The 16,868-nt window shown below is 50.2% G+C and overlaps 1 protein-coding gene across 2 annotated transcripts in view; it reads right to left on the bottom strand.

Annotated features, from left to right (window-relative positions):
* Nucleotides 1-16,643, bottom strand: part of PCSK6 (proprotein convertase subtilisin/kexin type 6) — a 191,083-nt gene extending 174,440 nt beyond the window's left edge. For both annotated transcript variants that reach the window (XM_042988222.1, XM_042988221.1), the window contains exon 1: nt 16,371-16,643. In XM_042988222.1, the coding sequence (XP_042844156.1) occupies nt 16,371-16,643 (273 nt within the window). The remainder of the gene's footprint in view (nt 1-16,370) is intronic.
* Nucleotides 16,644-16,868: the final 225 nt, after the last annotated feature.

Here is a 16,868-nt window from a genome sequence, read left to right on the forward strand (position 1 = left end):
ATACCTATGTAATCCAAAGCCCTATCAGGAGACACAACATAGCCACCACCCCCAGAATGTTTCCCCATGTACCTTCCCAGTCCATCACACCTATAGATTAGTTCTTATTCTGTTACAAATTGGTTTTACCTGTTCTAGAACTTCCTGTAAATGGAATCTGATAGCTTTTTGTGCAAGGCTTCTTTTACTCCATATTATGTCTATGAGTTTGTCCCTACTATTAGGCATTAACGGTTGTTTGTTCTTCACTGCTGAGTAAAGAGGGCCCATTGTATGAGTATGTCACATTTATTTACCCATTCTCCTACTGATGGACCTAAAGAACTTAAAAAATTATGATAAACACGGAACGCCTGGTGGCTCAGTTAAACATCTGACTCTTGATTTTGGCTCAGGTCATGATCTCACGATTTGCAGGATCGAGCCCCACATCTGGCTCTGTGCTGTCAGCATGGAACCTGCTTGGGATTCTCTCTCCCCCTCTCTCTGCTCCTCCCTGGCGCGTGCTCTCTCTCTCTCTCTCTCTCTCAAAATAAATAAATAAATAAATATTAAAAAAAAATTATGATAAACATGCTGAATGTTTCAGGGAAGTTTGTAATCCTCTGGGGGAAAAAAAACCAAACAGACGCAGCACTCCCGATTACAGAAAAACCAACAGGGCAATAGACAAACTGGGGACATGTTTGGGTCAATGCAAGTACTTGTTGGTTTGATTACCTAATCCAAGCACCATGACCTTCCAGGGAAGCCACAGCACTGGCTCCTCCTGGCCACAGGAAAGCCTGGTCATAGCAGTTAACCCTTTGTCTTCTGCTATGGAAGGCTCATGCAGAAATCAAACTGGGCTCAACACTAAGGAACCTCCCCAGAAGACCTCAGGACACAGGAACACCATTTGAAATGGACTGGGAAGGTTCAGCCAGATGTCTGTTCCTATCCAGCTGCATCTATCATCCCTGTGATCTTTTAGCCTCATTTTTGTGCCCACAGCGCACGCAGAAACACAGCCCTGCCTTGAGACCTGTGATTCAATTCCTGCAGCCTGACCACACAATTCAAATAAGATGTGGATGACGAGGGGAGAAAAGTGGCAGAAAGTGCACAAACATGTTTCCTCGGGCATGGGGGTCAGGGGGGAATCTCTTGATGGCAGCAGCTGGTCACTGGGAGACCCCCCCTGAGGAGGTCAGCATGCAGGAGCAACCGGGGAGGAGGCTGGGTGGCTGCCTGTCAGGAAGACGAGGCCAGGCTGGCACAGCTCTCAGCACAGACCAAGTACAAAGCACTGTAAGTGACTAGCTGCAGGAAAGGAACGTTGTTGGAAAGAAAAACCAACTTTCAGTCACCCAAACCAATTGGCTTGAAGATAGGATTTTCTGTCATTTTATGCAGCCATTGAATTTCTGACATAAGGGAAAAACAGAACCCAGTCCAGTGCTCTTTTTGAGTGACTACCAAAATGGAAAGTAGAGGGGTTCTCCCAGTTAGATTTTGGATAGGTACTTACTTAGAATAGGAATGCTGTTAAGACACAGCTCATCACACAGGGCGCCTTGGTGGCTCAGTTGGTTATGTGTCCAACTCTTGGTTTGGGCTCAGGTCATGAACTCACGGTTCGTGAGTTCGAGCCCCGCATCGGGTTCTGCACTGACAGTGCACAGCCTGTTTGGGATTCTCACTCTCCCTCTCTCTCTGCCCCTCCCCACTCACCCTCTCTGTCTCTCTCTCAAAAATAAACTTATAAAAACAAAACAAAAGACGTGGCTCATCATGATGTGGGGTGGTCAGTCCCGCCCCCCGACATGAGCCTTATAAAGATGGTCTTCTAGACTTTGCTAAGTCTCTACCTCTGGGGTTTTGTTTGGATTTGAAGACTATTTAGCGTGAGAAGGAATCAATTTCGTTTTACAACGTTCTCGGTGTGGTCAGATATCAGAGGAAGGTAGAAAACCACGGTCCTTATAAAAGCAAACCCCACCCCCACCTGGCCCTGCAAAAATAATCCTAGAAAGTCCTAATGAGTTCATTTTGTACAAGAACACGAAACTCTGCGGGAACAGAAAACATTCATTCCCACAAATGGGCTTTTGCATCCTGTGCTCCAACGAAGGGTTGTGGGGGTCTTGAATTGGCAAAGCCGTGGTACATAAACTTGTTTAAGCCCCTGAAATCTTGTCCGTGGCTAATAGTGTCATATTCCTGCAAATGAGAAATTAAAAGACGTTTGTCAAAAGACTGTTAATGAGCTCAGTCATGAACAGTTACTTTGATAGCCGGCTAGAAAGGTTTCTTTTTCTTTTTACAGAAATTAGCTTTGTCAAGAGGAACACAAATAAGGGGTTTTTTGTTTGTTTGCTCAAGTCTAAGAAAACAGCGGAAGATCAAGATGTGTGTTAGACGAAGCGCAATGATGGCCAGAAGGGGACTTATTTTTCCGTGTTAAAAGTCTGTCCTCTGACAGACACACCTAAATAAACTCCGGCTGGAACAAGGAGGCACAGATCCAGGTACGTGGGGTCTAACAACCGCGAAACCGCACGCCTCTGCTGTGACCCTCCTAGAGGACACGTGGAAGGCTAAAACTGGCGCCGAGGCACACATCGCTGGATGCGAAGCCAGCCCGACGCATCTTGCAACTCGGTGTCTTGCGCAGCGCCAGGCTTCGAGCCAGCCCCCAGATGAATTCCTGTCTCCTCTACTGACATCAGGGTGTTTGCTGAGCTCTTGCTATGCCAAAAATGGTCTGTCTCCTTATCCATACTGTGCTGGTTACTGTTCCCTCTCTGCCTTGCCCCGTGCCCCTCCAACAACCCTACCTGGACCACACTTCCGGAGGGTCTGGCCAGTGGGCGGGGCCAGAAGGAGGCTGCCTCCTCTGCAGCTCCTCCTCCTCCCGTGCTCTGCTGACCTGAGTTCTCCCTGGGTCCCTTTAGCTCAAGGCCAGGAGCAGATCTCCCACCACTGCTGGTCTTCAGATGCCTCAATACCTTTTGGTGGTTCCCTTATCCCCACTCACGCCTCTATAAATAGCCCCCATGAGAGTCTCTACCTGAGCCAACAGGGTGAGTTGTTTCCCAGTAGGATGCAGATTGATGCACTCACTCAGGATCCACCTGCAGAAACACCACTCCCACTTCTTGTTTCTCTCTCTCTGAAAATCTGGTGGGCCCTTCGAGGTCTGGGTCAAAGCCTTCCCTGAACTTCCCAGGTGAAAAGCAGCTCCACTCCCGTCTCTTATCCTAAAGCATCTGGCTTCCATTAATTTCACTATATTAATTTCAGTATTCCTCACTTATGTTCCCGTCTGCTGTAGGTAAGGACCCCGATTGTTCATCACTGAATTATACCCAGTGACGAGCCCAAAGCCTTGCAGACAGATGGGACCGCAGGTTTAACTTCAGAAAACAAGCAAGCAAACACACCCTGTGAGCAGTGTTCAAAGAGAAGTGACAGATGGGAGAAATATCTGTAATATAGTTGCAAACAAGAGATTAATATCCACAATATAGAGACAGCACCTACAAATCATTAAGATAGAAGAAAAATAGCCCAATTGAAAAACGGGCAAAGAATGCAAATAAGCAATTCAGAGAATTAAAATGACTAATAACTTTATGAAAAGGCATTTCACTCTAACAGTAATCAGAAAAAAAAAAAGCAAATTAAAACAACCACGAGATCTCATTTTCACCTGTAAGAACCGGCAAATACTGCGGCAACTGCTATCTCCACCCAAGGTTGGTGAGGGCCCATCAGACACTTCTGGGGGGTGTCAATTGGTACCACCTGCCCGGAGAGCCACCTGCCGATCCCTAGTACCATATAACATGCATATATACTTTGCCTCATCTTGACTCAAATCTTAACTCTGACATGTATATGCTGTGTATCCATGGCCAAGTTATTCAACCTCTCTGTGGCTTGGTTTCCTCCTGTAAAATGAGGATAATAATAACACCTACTTCACAGAGTTTCTAAGATTAAATGAGTCAATACCAGGAAAACCCGTGGAAAATTACCTGGCACATGAGGGCCAGAGGGGTGTCTGTGATCATTATTATTATAACTATTGTTTTTGCAATTGTGTACAGTACAGAAATTCTTATACACGTACACAGAGAGGCATCCATAAGGATGATAACCACAACGCTGTTTATAATACCAAAAAAAAAATCAAAAACAAAACTGTAGGCAAATCAATGAACATTAGTATAGGTAAATGATGTAATAAAATGTCACATCCATAAAATAGCTTAAAACCATTTCACATAACAGAGTAGATCTTTATGCACTAGAGTGGAAAGCTTTCCAGGATACATGGTTAGGCTTCAGAAAAGCAAGGTGCAGAAAAACATGTTTAGTGTGATCCCATTTATATAAAAAAATAAAACCTTTTATGTGCATGTACGTTTCTGAAACAGACACTCATACGCTAAAGTGTGATGGTATCTAGGGGAAGAAGGAAATTGGAGATGGGAGGAGGGGGAAGAAGATTTTGGATTTTTGCTCGTTATACATCTGCACGGTTTGAATTCTTTACGATGGAAGAATATTTACATAATACACATGTAACTTCATAAAATAAAAAATATGCTCAATAAAATCTTTATGAGTTGAAGTGAACAAATGTCATCAAGTCCTGGACCCTCTGCAAGGCTGGTGACACAGGGGAGACACAGGGAACTGTGATGAGCCACTGTGACCAGGGGTGCAAGTCATGTCAGTGGGAGACGAGGCGGTGACGGAACCCCTTCCGCCTCCCTGCATGGTGCTCACCTTCCAGACCAGACTCCCCAACGAGTCACTAAGAACCCACTGACCTAAAATGTCAGGGGAAAGATGAAGTAAGTATGGGCCAGCCACTAAATGATACACTGAGGCAGCCCTTAAAAATTACACCATAGAGTAGTTCTAGGCTTAGGAGGTATGGGGTGCAAAACTGTACACTCTTATTTGTATAAGACATACACCCAGGTGTGAGTGTGTGTGCGCATACATATATGCATATGTACATACTTATATATAAATATATGTATGCACATACTCACATGTACATGCATGAGTGTGCACACACACAAAGTTTTTTTTTTTTAATGTTTATTTATTTTGAGGCAGGAGAGGGGCAGAGAGAGAGGGAGAAAGAGAATCCCAAGCAGGTTCTAGGCGGTCAGATGCAGGACTCCAATCCCACAAACCATGACTTCATGACCTGAGCTGAGATCAAGAGTAGGACACTCATTCGAATGAACCACCCACGTGCCCCCACCTCCATACACAGTTTAAAAAAAAAACAATGAAAAGGACATGGTCCAAGACATTAACGGTGATTATCTTTGGGTAGTAGGATTATAAATGATTTTTGGAGTTTTCTTTGTTCTTTTTCATGTGTTTCAAATATTCAATATACATGTGTGTATTCCTCTTACACCAAAAAATTTAAGTAATGACACAATTTTATAACTAGGCTGTCCCCTCATTAAGCCCCTTCTCTCCTTGTGGGGTTCCAACCTTCTTGTCAGAGATCTGGCTCCATGGTGTTCCACTCTCCTCCTGGGGTGGGAAACACACAGGTCCCTGGGAGCCTTGGCGGAGGGCGGGGTGGGGGGGGATCAGTGTCCAAGGAAAGCTCCTTGCCCTTGGGACTCTTGGACTCCAAAGTCAAGGATGCCGCAGGCAGCCTTTACGCCTTCAAAGATAAACCTTGGAAGTGAAGCCCCAGGCCAAGACCTGATAAGAAGGGAGGGTCCTACAGTCATCCTCCTTCTGGATAGGACTACATAGTCACCTTCCTAAGTGTCCCTTCTTTCTCAAGCTTCCATCTGCCTGGACTGTACCCCTCTACCTTACCAGTTAGAGGACCCCAACTCAAGCTCCATGGCCAGTCCAGCTGCCGCCAGCTCTCTGAAACCTTTCCTAACATGGACCGTCTGTGAGTGAGGTCTGGAATCAAAGTGGTCCAAGTTGAAAGCCTTGCTCTGAAATTTACTAAGCTATAGTAAGTCACTCAAATACCCAGAGCCTCAGTTTGCTCATCTGTGTAACAGGGTCACTCCTAGGGTTCTTGGGTAATGATCAGAGCAGTGCTTCTTAATCAGTGGGGACAATAATGTCAGTGACTCAAATGCCCCCTCTAATGCAACACAGTCACCAGGTATGTCTGGGAGGTGGTGTGGGGGCAGTGAGTGGGACAAGGGCCTGAAGAAACAGAAATGAACAAAGATGAGGACAAGATGCTCTCACACAATGTCTGTGTGTGTGGTGGACGGCAGGGATCTAGCTGAGGCCCTCTGTGGAGCTCTGAGAGCACAGTGCTCAGGCCTGCCAGGCAGCAGACAGGTCAGGAAACACCACTTTGGCTAATTCTGAAGAGCAGCGTTGGCCAGGCAGAACATACAGGGAATGGGCACCGGGGTTAAAATAACAGCAACCAATAGCAGGTGCAAAAGAAAGAAAAAGTATAGGGAAAGTTTCCAGAATGGCAAAGGGGTGGCTGGAAAACGGCAAAAGGAAGGGCTCTGGGTTGAGGCCTTCAACCCAGAACAAGAGAGAGGGATAGTTTGCTCCCCAAGAGCCAAAAGAGTGAGGCTTTGCTGCACAAGAGCATTGGCCAGGTTCAAAGCAGGGAAAGGACGGCATGAGGATTTTGGTCCTGAAGCACTGTCCAGTCAGCAGTGTGGGAACTGGCCTGGAAGGGGGCAGGGAGAACAGTGAGGCAGTAACCCAGGTATTACCAGAGAGAGTGTGAGTGTCCCGGGAGCAGGCAGGGCTGCAAGGGAGAAGCCAGGAGGCAGAGTGGACAGGGCCATGGCCAGTGGATGTGGACATGAGGGAAATCCAGAGCAAAGTCCCGGCTTCCAGTGTGGAGAACAGGGCATGAGACAGGGCTAGCAAAGGAACAGCTTTGCCTTCTCCTAGCCAGGGACAACTGCATGCAGGCCCTTACGTGGCAAGTGGGTGGCCCTGCCTGCCTCTCTGCCACCTCCCCAGACTGTGTCCACCCTGGAGAGGCTGACAAGGTCACCGGAGTAGACTCGGGCCCCCCATGGGCAAGAAGGAGGTGCTGGTTGAATGAACACAGGAGGTCATCTCTGAGAGCTATCCACACAAGTTTTTGAAACAAAGGGGAGAGCCTCTGGAAATCAAGGACCCTTCCAGAAACCCGCCTGCCAACACTGGGCGCAGACTGATCCACCCCTGTGGCAAATGCAGTCTGGCTCATCATCCAGAGCTTCAAGAGTCTGATCCATTGGGCTGTTTCTTCCCACTGAGAAGTCGGATTCACCCAACAAGGACTCCGGAAATGACTGGATGTCAGCCAGTGACAGGAGTGTAAAGGCCCCAAGGAGGGGTAGGAAGCTGAAGCCGATGGCCACTTTCTGACCCTGATTCTGCAAGCAGGTCATATGCGGCAGGGCGGCAACACACGTCGGGCCAGAGGCTGTGGGGCCCCGCGGAGCATCGCTGCTTTGCACCCAAGCAACCAAGGGGGAGACAATGAGACTGTTTCTTCCTCTCAGCGGTGCCACTGTCTTGACACTAAGGGCATTGATGGGCTGGTTACCATGGGAACCTGAGCTGCCGATCCCATCCCATGGAGCATGAGGCTCCCTTCCAACAGTTGATGGCTATTCATCCCTGTTCTCCGCAGCACTGGACAGAGGGCCTTGTGCCTGCCACCGGGTCTTCAAAATCCTCCAACAGTACAGGCTCAAGGACATCAGGAAGAGCTGGGATTTGATGGGATGAGAGAGCCCATAGGGTCTGAAGCACCATGGTGGTCTCCAGGGTGGGGCACTGCTGGCCCTTGCGCTCTGTGTAGCTGACCTCACCTAGCAGCAAACTAGGGCATCATGGGGTCATCCCCATGCAGGAACACAGGCACAAGCCCGGGAGGGGCCCGTCTGCCAGGTGACTCCAAAAAACAAGGGATTAAAATTCAAAAAGTAGGGGTGGAGACGGTTCAGCCAACAGACATGGAGATGTACGAGTGTCACCTGCTCCTTCACAAACGCTCACATCCTCCCTCCTAACCAAGAGGCTCTGGTCAGGCAGAGGCTACATCTCTTACCTCTGAGGGCCCAGCACCAGTGAGAGCACACAGCAAACACAGAATAAGTGAGGGCATGTCCTCTGGCCACCCTGGAGTGGCCCCTCCATGATCAGAGAAATGGCAGGATTGGAACTGATCTTCAAGAGCAGCCAGAGGACCAACTACGGATTGACTTACCCAGGAAGCCCAGAGCCTGGTGGCAGAAATGAACAAGCCAATAGGCAATGTCGGGGTGATGGGGGCTGGGGAGCCTAGGAGGGCTGGGGAAATGAGGGCAGGCCTGCAGGTGGCTGGGAAGGACAAGAGGCTAGCCAGGGGGTGGGAAGGGCATCCCAGGGAGAAAGAATAGCATAAGGGAACCTGAAGGGAAGCAAGAGCGTGAAGTGGTTCAGGAGAGTTGGGGCCAGGGCAGAAGGAGGTCCGGTAGCAGGATGGACAGGTGAGAGGTGATAGAGGCCCCCCGGCCTGTGCTGGACAACAGCAGCAGGAAAGCAGGGGGATCTGAGAGCCATCCAGGAGACCCACGAGACAGGCTGAGTTATAAACCAGACGGGAGGCATGGAAGCAGGGGGAGGAGGCGGTGACTTCCGGTCCTCGAGCTCAGGCACTGGGTTTGCCAATCCTTTCTGGAGACAGGGACCACACAGAGAAGAGAAGGTTTACAGTGAGGGATGATTCCTCCATTCATAGTGTGCAGAGTTTGAGCAACTGAGTGTAGCATCCATCCTCAAAGGACCAAAACGGATTGGGGCATACTTTTCCCTCCCAAATGGAGAGATGTAAGTTTCAATACCGATGACAAGGAGCCAGCACCAAGTGTTCTGGATGGAAAAGTGCTGACACGCAGCATTGTGTGTGCGTGTGCATGTGAGCCAGGTGGAAAGAAGGAGAAACAGTGGCCAGTGGGGTCCACATAGGCTCTTTGTCAATGGCAGCAGTGAGCTGATGGCTTTCTGGCCCGATGGCTTACCTGTATCTGAGAAACAGGTCCAAGGTCAGTCAGCCAAAGGTGATGACAGTGGAAGGCAGGTCAGAGTGTATGGGTTTAGACCCTGGCCTGTCAGTCACCGGTTTGTGACCTGCACAAGTCAGAACTGAACTGGGCCTGAGCGTTCCTCATGATTAAACAGGCCTGGTGACACCTCTTTGCAGGGGTGGCACAAGGGCTCCATGAGTGGGAGCACCTGCAGAAGAGACATTCATTGGCTAGACACAAGCATGTGCCAGGGCTTCTGGTCAATGCCAAGGCCAAGCCACAATCCAAAGGCCAGAAGGGAGAGAGCCAGCCCTCCACTGCAGGGCCCTGGAAGGAGAGGGAGATGCATCAGCCCCCTGGCCTGGGCGGTGGAGGCTCAGAGGAACTGCAACTTAGAGGCAAAAATCTGTGCAAAGGCTCAAGACCCAAAAGGGCCCAGGGTGTTCTGCAGTGTGTGAACGGTCCTGCAGGGCCCTGGGGTCACCCAAAGCCCAAGGCCAGGCAGAGGCCTCAGGCAGGTGCTTCGGGCTCTCCACCCCGTCCACAGCTCTGTTGCTCACTTGCGCTGTTGGTTTCTGCCTCGAGAGACCCAAACTCTTCCAGGGGACCGTTCAGCTGAGCATCTACTCTGGCCTGATTCAGAGTCTCCTCCTGGCCACCTGGCTCCACGCACAGCCACTCAGCTTCAGTCATCTCTCTCCACCACAGTCCCCGTGACTTACAAGGGCAGTCTATTCAAATAAAACCCTGTCCACTTAACACTGTTACCATCTGAAGAAAGATGTCAAACGGAGGGTATGATACCATATGATACACGAGCTTCACAATCCCAATCTTATCTCTCTCTCCACCCTCACCCCACCACATCACACCCAGAACCTCTCCATTTCTACTCCCAGGCCAGCCTGCATGCATGGCTCTTGGCTCAGAGTATTAACACAAGACAGCCTCAGACTGAAAATCAAAACCAGATAACTAGGTCACAGGTGACTGCTATTCTGGGCCTCCCCTTGTCCCCCTCAAGCCCCCAACACTCTGCTCAGAACAAATGCTGGCCCATTATTCTAACACCTGGCTAAAGCTTCAGCTTTTTTTTTTTTTTTTTTTTTTTTTTTTTTCTGATTGTAAGAACAAGCTGTCTGCAGCATGACAATTTTCCTCTGCTGACAAGTGAATTAAGCAGACCCACCTGAAATTCTGGGCCAGGTATGTCCCGTGCTGTAGCTATTTTAAGCAAAACTATTTAAGGCAAGTTCAAAATCATTTAAGGCTCTTAGATCTTTTAGGGGCCCTGGCAGCCAGCCTGCCTTTTTATGTTCAGACTCAGAACCAACAAATTAGCTCAATACCCCAGGCAAAGCAAAAAATGCAAGGGAAAGTATGGTATCGAAGCACCACCTTTAAGATAAATATCACTTCCAAAAGCTGCAGGTGCTGAAATGTTGTGATTTGGTTGGTGAGAATATCTTGTTGCCATCCCTTTCACATGCATAACCTGTCTTTTCCTGGAGTCATTGGGGTCAAAGGTTACAATGTATATAGGTTAGAGTGAGGGCCATGTGGGCCACCAAATGGTTTGAAAGAGAAAGAAGCAGAGGAGGGGAACCTTGGTGGCTCAGTCAGTTAAGCATTCGACTTCGGCTTAGGTCATGATCTCCTGGTTCGTGAGTTCAAGCCCTGTGTTGGGCTCTGTGTTGACAGCTCAGAGCCTGGACCCTGCTTCGGATTCTGGGTCTCCCTCTGCCCCTCCCCAGCTCATGCTTTGGCTCTGTCTCTCAAAAAAACGAATAAACATTACAAAATTAAAAAAATAAAGAAACAGAGGGGGTAGAAGAGAGAGGGTGATGGCTGAGAGCAGGGTTCTAGGGCTCTGGGTCTGGCTCTGCTCAAATAGCCTGGTGATCTGAGCTAGGCATTCTGGTTCTGTAGGTCACCAATTGCTTGACAAGCAGACTGGCCCAGCTCAGGAGGCCTAAATAGGGGCTTCTTCCTCCACCTGTGTGTCCACAGACAGTCTTCAGACAATCCAGGAACACCACAATGTGCGCATGTGAGGTGCATTTTTCTTTTCTTTCCCCCCCCTTTAACATTTCATGTGTATCGACATATATGTGTGTACGTGTGTGTGCGTAAGTGTACATATGTATGTGCATATATACGTGCATGTCTGCACCCACGTGTACACATCACCATATATAAATTTTGATACAAAGAAAAGCACAAAAGCACAAATTTATATGTTATATATACACACATGTATGCCCCTATATGTGTATATTATGAATTATAACACTGCAGATAAAGTTTGACATTCCTCTCTCAGTTTCTCCCCCCTCCCTCCCTTCTACTATTAACCTGAACTTGATGTGGATGCTTCCTACATGTGTATGCATTCACAAATAATACAGAATTACTTAGTGTGTTTTTTAAAGTTTAAATACTACTACACTGTGCACTGCCAATGTGCCTTTTCACATGTAGAGATTTATCTCTGTAGATACTTATCTGATTAATTCCTTTCTTATCTTTTTTTCTTTGAGAGAGAGAGTGTGTGTGTGTGTGAGTGGGGGAGGGGGCAGAGGGAAAGGGAGAGAGAGAGAGAAAGAAAGAGAGAGAGAGAGAATCCTGAGCAAGCTCCATGCTCAGCGTGAAGCCCAACTCGGGGCTTGGTCCCACAACCCTGCGTTCATGACCTGAGCCAAAATCAAGGGTCAGACGCTAAGCCAACTGAGGCACCCAGGTGTCCCTGGTTAGTTCCTTTCAAGCTATTGTATAATATTCCATCATGTGACCATTTTGATTTATTTCTCCATTCTCCTACTGATGGATATTTAGGACGTGTTTCCTTTCATTTAAAAAATGTTTCTGTGACCTTCCTCTGCAAGGCTCCTTGTGCACTTACGTAAGGTCTTCTCCCCAGTAGAAGCCTAGATATGAACCTGCTGTTGCAATTCTACCTCATTGGCAAGGGCCAAATTGCTCTCCATAGTAGTTATACCGATTTCCACTTCGACCAGCAGCCTCGGGAAGTTCCGTGGCTCCACATCCTTGTCAACACTTGATACTAACACTTTTCCACATCGGCCAATCTGATGGTGTGAAGTGCTATGTTGTCACTGCCTCGTGTTGCACTGTCCTCATAACTCCCAGGAGGCCCAGCAGCTTTCCTCGTGTCCGTTGGCCGTTTGGGCTTCCTCTTCATTGAATTCCCTATTCATACATTTCTCCATTTTTCTACGTGGCACTTATCTGTTACTTATTGATTTATATCTTTTTAAATAATCTTGGCACCAACCTGTGTGCTATATGTTATATAAATATGTTTTCTAGTCTACTATGTGCTTTTAAACTCTGTTGTGATGTGTTTGTTACACAGAACTTTTCATGGATCAACCTCTTCCTTTATTTGTTCTTTTTCTGTCTTAAGAAATCCTTTCCTGGGGCGCCTGGGTGGCTCAGTCGGTTGGGCGTCCGACTTCGGCTCAGGTCATGATCTCGCGGTCCATGAGTTCGAGCCCCACGTCGGGCTCTGTGCTGACAGCTCAGAGCCTGGAGCCTGTTTCAGATTCTGTGTCTCCCTCTCTCTCTGACCTTCCCCCATTCATGCTCTGTCTCTCTCTGTCTCAAAAAAATGAATAAATGTTAAAAAAAAAATTAAAAAAAAAAAAGAAATCCTTTCCTGTCCTAATGTCATAAAGGTATTCCACTCTGTTTATTTCTAGCTGGAATTTACTATTGTGTAGTGCAAGGTGAGGTAAGGATCTGAAGCGCCATTGACTAAAATGCCCACCCTTCCCCACCCATTTGTAACTCTTCCACTCGCACATACATGTTCCCATACGTGCCCGGGTTTGAGTTGATCCCATTGATGGATGGGACCATCCCTGGGCCAATGTCAAACCATCTTTATGGGCAGTTCCGCTCCCTGGCACAGCACACTCCCCTCCTTTTTCTCCCTTCTCAGAGTCGTCTCAGGGATTCTGGGAACTTACTCTTCCATGTGAATTTTAGCATTCAGTTGTATGACTTCATATCCCATATAAAACCCTGTTGGCACTTCAACTAAATTACACTGAATTTATAGATTAATCAGGGGAGGGGGCATGTGATAATCAGTCCTCCCATGAATGAACATGGCTCATCCCTTCATTATTCAGACCTTTCTTTCAAAACATCTTTCCAATATTTTATAATTTTCTGCCTGGAAGTTTCACATTTTTTCAAAAATTTATTCCTAGGTTTCTAACAGCTTTTATGCTACAGTGTTTTATCATTTCTTTTATCTTCTCAGGTGTTGCTGTTGGATAGGTAGCTACCGGTGACGAAGCACCCTGTTCAATTCTATAACTAATTCTAATAGTCTCTAGATTCTCTTGGATTATCCACGTAGTTACTTATACCACCTGTCAATAATGATTATCCACGTAGTTACTTATACCACCTGTCAATAATGACATTTGACTCTTCCAAATCTTTCTTTCTTCCTTCTTTTCTTTCTTTTCTTTCTTTCTTTCTTTCTTTCTTTCTTTCTTTCTTTCTTTCTTTCTTTCTTTCTTTCTTTCTTTCAACATTGTGGTGCATTATCTGGGACGGAAGGGTAAAAAAAGAGGCTAGTTTGGTTCCTGCTGATGCATATTTTTCAATGGAAAAGATCCAGAGCCTTTATCAGTCTGAAAGGCATCCATCTCTCTCTCTCTCTCTCTCTCTCTCTCTCTCTCTCTCAATTACTTTTGCACCACTTAAAATACATGGAATCAGGTTATCAGTTGCATAAAAGAGAGTAAAACAATCGAGCCAGGAGTTAGAGCATCACAAAGACCCATGAGCACAGCAGGGCTGTGAGTCAGGGCAGGTAGGAGGCATAACACTAGTTGCCCATTAAGGGTTTGGGGAAAGGGTCTCACAAAGGACACAGACCAGAGAATGCAGCAGGAGACAAAGAGCAGGGAGCAAAATTATCAGAGGTGACATACACTGTGTGGACCCAAACGGCTTCCATCCCTTGTTTTCCCTCAGTTTACTTATCCATAAATCAAACTTAATAATATCTACATCTTATTTATGAGTCACGAATTCTCCCAGCTGAAAAAGGCAAATAAGGTTTTTAAAAGAGTTCTTAGTGAATAGGTAGAGGTTGGAATGCTCCAGGCCTTTTCCACATTAGCAGTTTACTTGGGGGAGGGAGGGAGAAAAGCTGGTTTTGGAATAAAGAGTAATAGGCTCTCCTTGAGTAAACACACACATACACACACACACACACACACACACACACAGCCTCTGAGACTGCTCGGATCCCCAACCAACTAATCCCTCCGTTTGCGAATGACACCCTGCCTCCCAAGCTGAGCGACGGCACCACGGCAGTCTACCCTGGCTGCATTGGACAGAACTGGAGGGTCCTTGAGAGACTCCCCAGAAGGTCCCAGGTCGGGGCAGGTAGGTACCTGGAGGAACCTCCCCCACGGGTAAAATGACAACAGCACACTGTGTATGAGACTCAGCTCAGTGAGTCTGACAGAAGTTGTTTCAAAGCCCTGGCATTTTTGATTCTGGGGGACAGGAACTGTGAGGGGGAGGCATTGTGTGTGCCTCTCATTGCCATGTCCAGGAGCTTCACGGCTCAACTTCAGCTCCCCTCTGCTCCTTTAATTATAGGAGCCAGAAACCCAGGCACTTTGTAATTTACCGTGCAGTTTGAGAGTCACTTTGAGCTGAAGACAAATTGCCAGGCCACCTGGGCAGAGCAGCGAAGTGTAGCAGGAGCCGGGGGGCCCTAGCAACCAACGGGGATGGCGCCCCGAGGAACACCTTCTTCAGGCTGGACCATCAGCTGGGGAGATTTAGGAACCACAGGTAGAAATGAAGCCAGTGCTACCCAAAGGCAACATCTTCCATCACAGGGTGTTTGAAGAGACCTGAGCAAACTGTATAAAAGATACACAAAAAGATACGGTGGCATTCTTTCAGACACACTCTGATCTGCCGCCTGAAGTACAGAGCAAGCCGCAGAAATTGACTTTTCCGGAAGGCCACACATCTCACATTAGCAGCTTCTGTGCGGGACTTAGGATGCAGAAGAAATGTCATTTACATTGGGGCCACACCACACTTTGCTGGCTTCTGTCACGGGTAATGATGAAACTAAATTTAACACCGCCTGGCACTAGGGTTTGAGTTATGAGCTGGCGCTTCCCTGTCGCTTTGCTTCATCCCTCTAAGTGTGGAGTTTGTAGGAGATTTGTTAACTGCACGGAGAGGTCCCCTGGTGGGACCGCACACTTCAGTCTGTTGCCCCTCCACGGGCCACAAATCAATCCCTTGCCCCGCTGCCATTCTGTGGGGTTGGCGCAATGCAGGGGGGGGGGGCGGGGGGGGAGGGACCTGCCTCAGCCTCCTTTGGGGTAATGCCACCTTCGTGCCCAAGGCTTGTCCTCTCTTGCTAATTGACAGTGATAGCGATGGCCCAGGCCGTGGGAGGGCTCTGGGCTCACTGACCAGGGTTAGGGCCCGGCCTGGGGTTTTGCTGCCCGACAACACTGATCTTCCCAACAAATGCAGCCAGTACAGACTGCCACCGTCCCTACAGTTGAAGATGGGATGGGAAAGTGACTCGCCTAAGGTCATACAGCTAGTGTGGAGACCAGCCCTGAGAACAGCGACAGAAGCTCAGAATCAAAGCCAACTCCCCGGTGCCGGTGCCGGAAGGGGTCTTAAACGCAGGACCCCTGCCTCCAGACCACCGCGTGGGTGCAGGGTCCTGAGCTGCCTGCAAAGCCTCTGACGGCTGCTTCCAGGCTCCGGGCCGCCCTCCCTCCTGGAGCCGCGGACACCGAGTCAGCACGGGTCCCCGAGCCTCTGGGCCAAGCGCGTGTCACCACCAAGCCGCGGGGCCGCCCGGCGCGCTCAGGGTCCGGAGCCCCGCGCCGCCCCCCGTCGAGGACAGCGGGTCCGGTGTGGCGGAGCGGGGATCCGAGGCCAGGGAGAGCTTGGTGGGCACTGAGGACAGCGCCCGCGGGCAGAGCGCGGCGCCCGAGACCGGCTCCCTCTCCCGCCCCGCCGGGCAGGTGCCCGCGCCGGGCCGCCCGGCCGGCGGAACTGCCCGCGGCGCTCCAGGCCCGAGTGGGCGCCCTGGGGCCACCCGATGGGTCCCGCCGAGCGTCCCGCCTCCCCAGGCAACTCCCCGCCGGGCGCCGCGGCCGCCCCCCGACCGCGAGGGCCGAGCCGATCGGGACCCCTGCCCGCGCGCGGCCGCCGCGCCGCGGGCCGGAAGGAGGCGCCCCCTCGCGCCGTGCCCACCGGCGGCCGGGAAAGTTTTGGGCGCGCGGGGCCGGCCGCACTCACCTGGCCCAAGTTGAGGTAGCCGTGCGCCGCGGCCACGCGGTCCGCCGCGGCCGGGCCGCCCAGCACTTGCACTGCCCAGTGGTTGGTGTAGACGGGGCGCGGCGGCGGCGCGGAGCAGGCGGCGGGCAGCGCGAGCAGCAGCAGCCAGCGCCAGGGGCGCGGCGCGAGCGACCGGAGCCCGGGCCCGCCGGCGCCCCCCGCGTCCACGGCGTCCACGGCGGCGGCCCGGGGAGGCGGCCGGGGCCCGGGCGCAGGAGGCGCGCGCGGAGGCATGGCAGCGGCAGGCTCGCGCGGCGCCCGAGCGGCGAGTGCGCCGGGGGGGTGGGGTGCCGCCTTTTAAAGCCGCTCCGCGCCGGGGAAGCGCCGCCGCCGCCGCTGCGGGCGGGAGCGAGGGAGGAGGAGGCGGCCGCGGCGCGTTCCCGCCCGCGCGGCCCGGTGGCGCCCCTGGGCCCGCGCTCCAGCGGCTCGCACCGGGACCAGCGCGAGCCGGGGGGTGGG

Source organism: Panthera tigris, chromosome B3, assembly GCF_018350195.1.
Source record: "Panthera tigris isolate Pti1 chromosome B3, P.tigris_Pti1_mat1.1, whole genome shotgun sequence".
Taxonomy (NCBI): domain Eukaryota; kingdom Metazoa; phylum Chordata; class Mammalia; order Carnivora; family Felidae; genus Panthera; species Panthera tigris.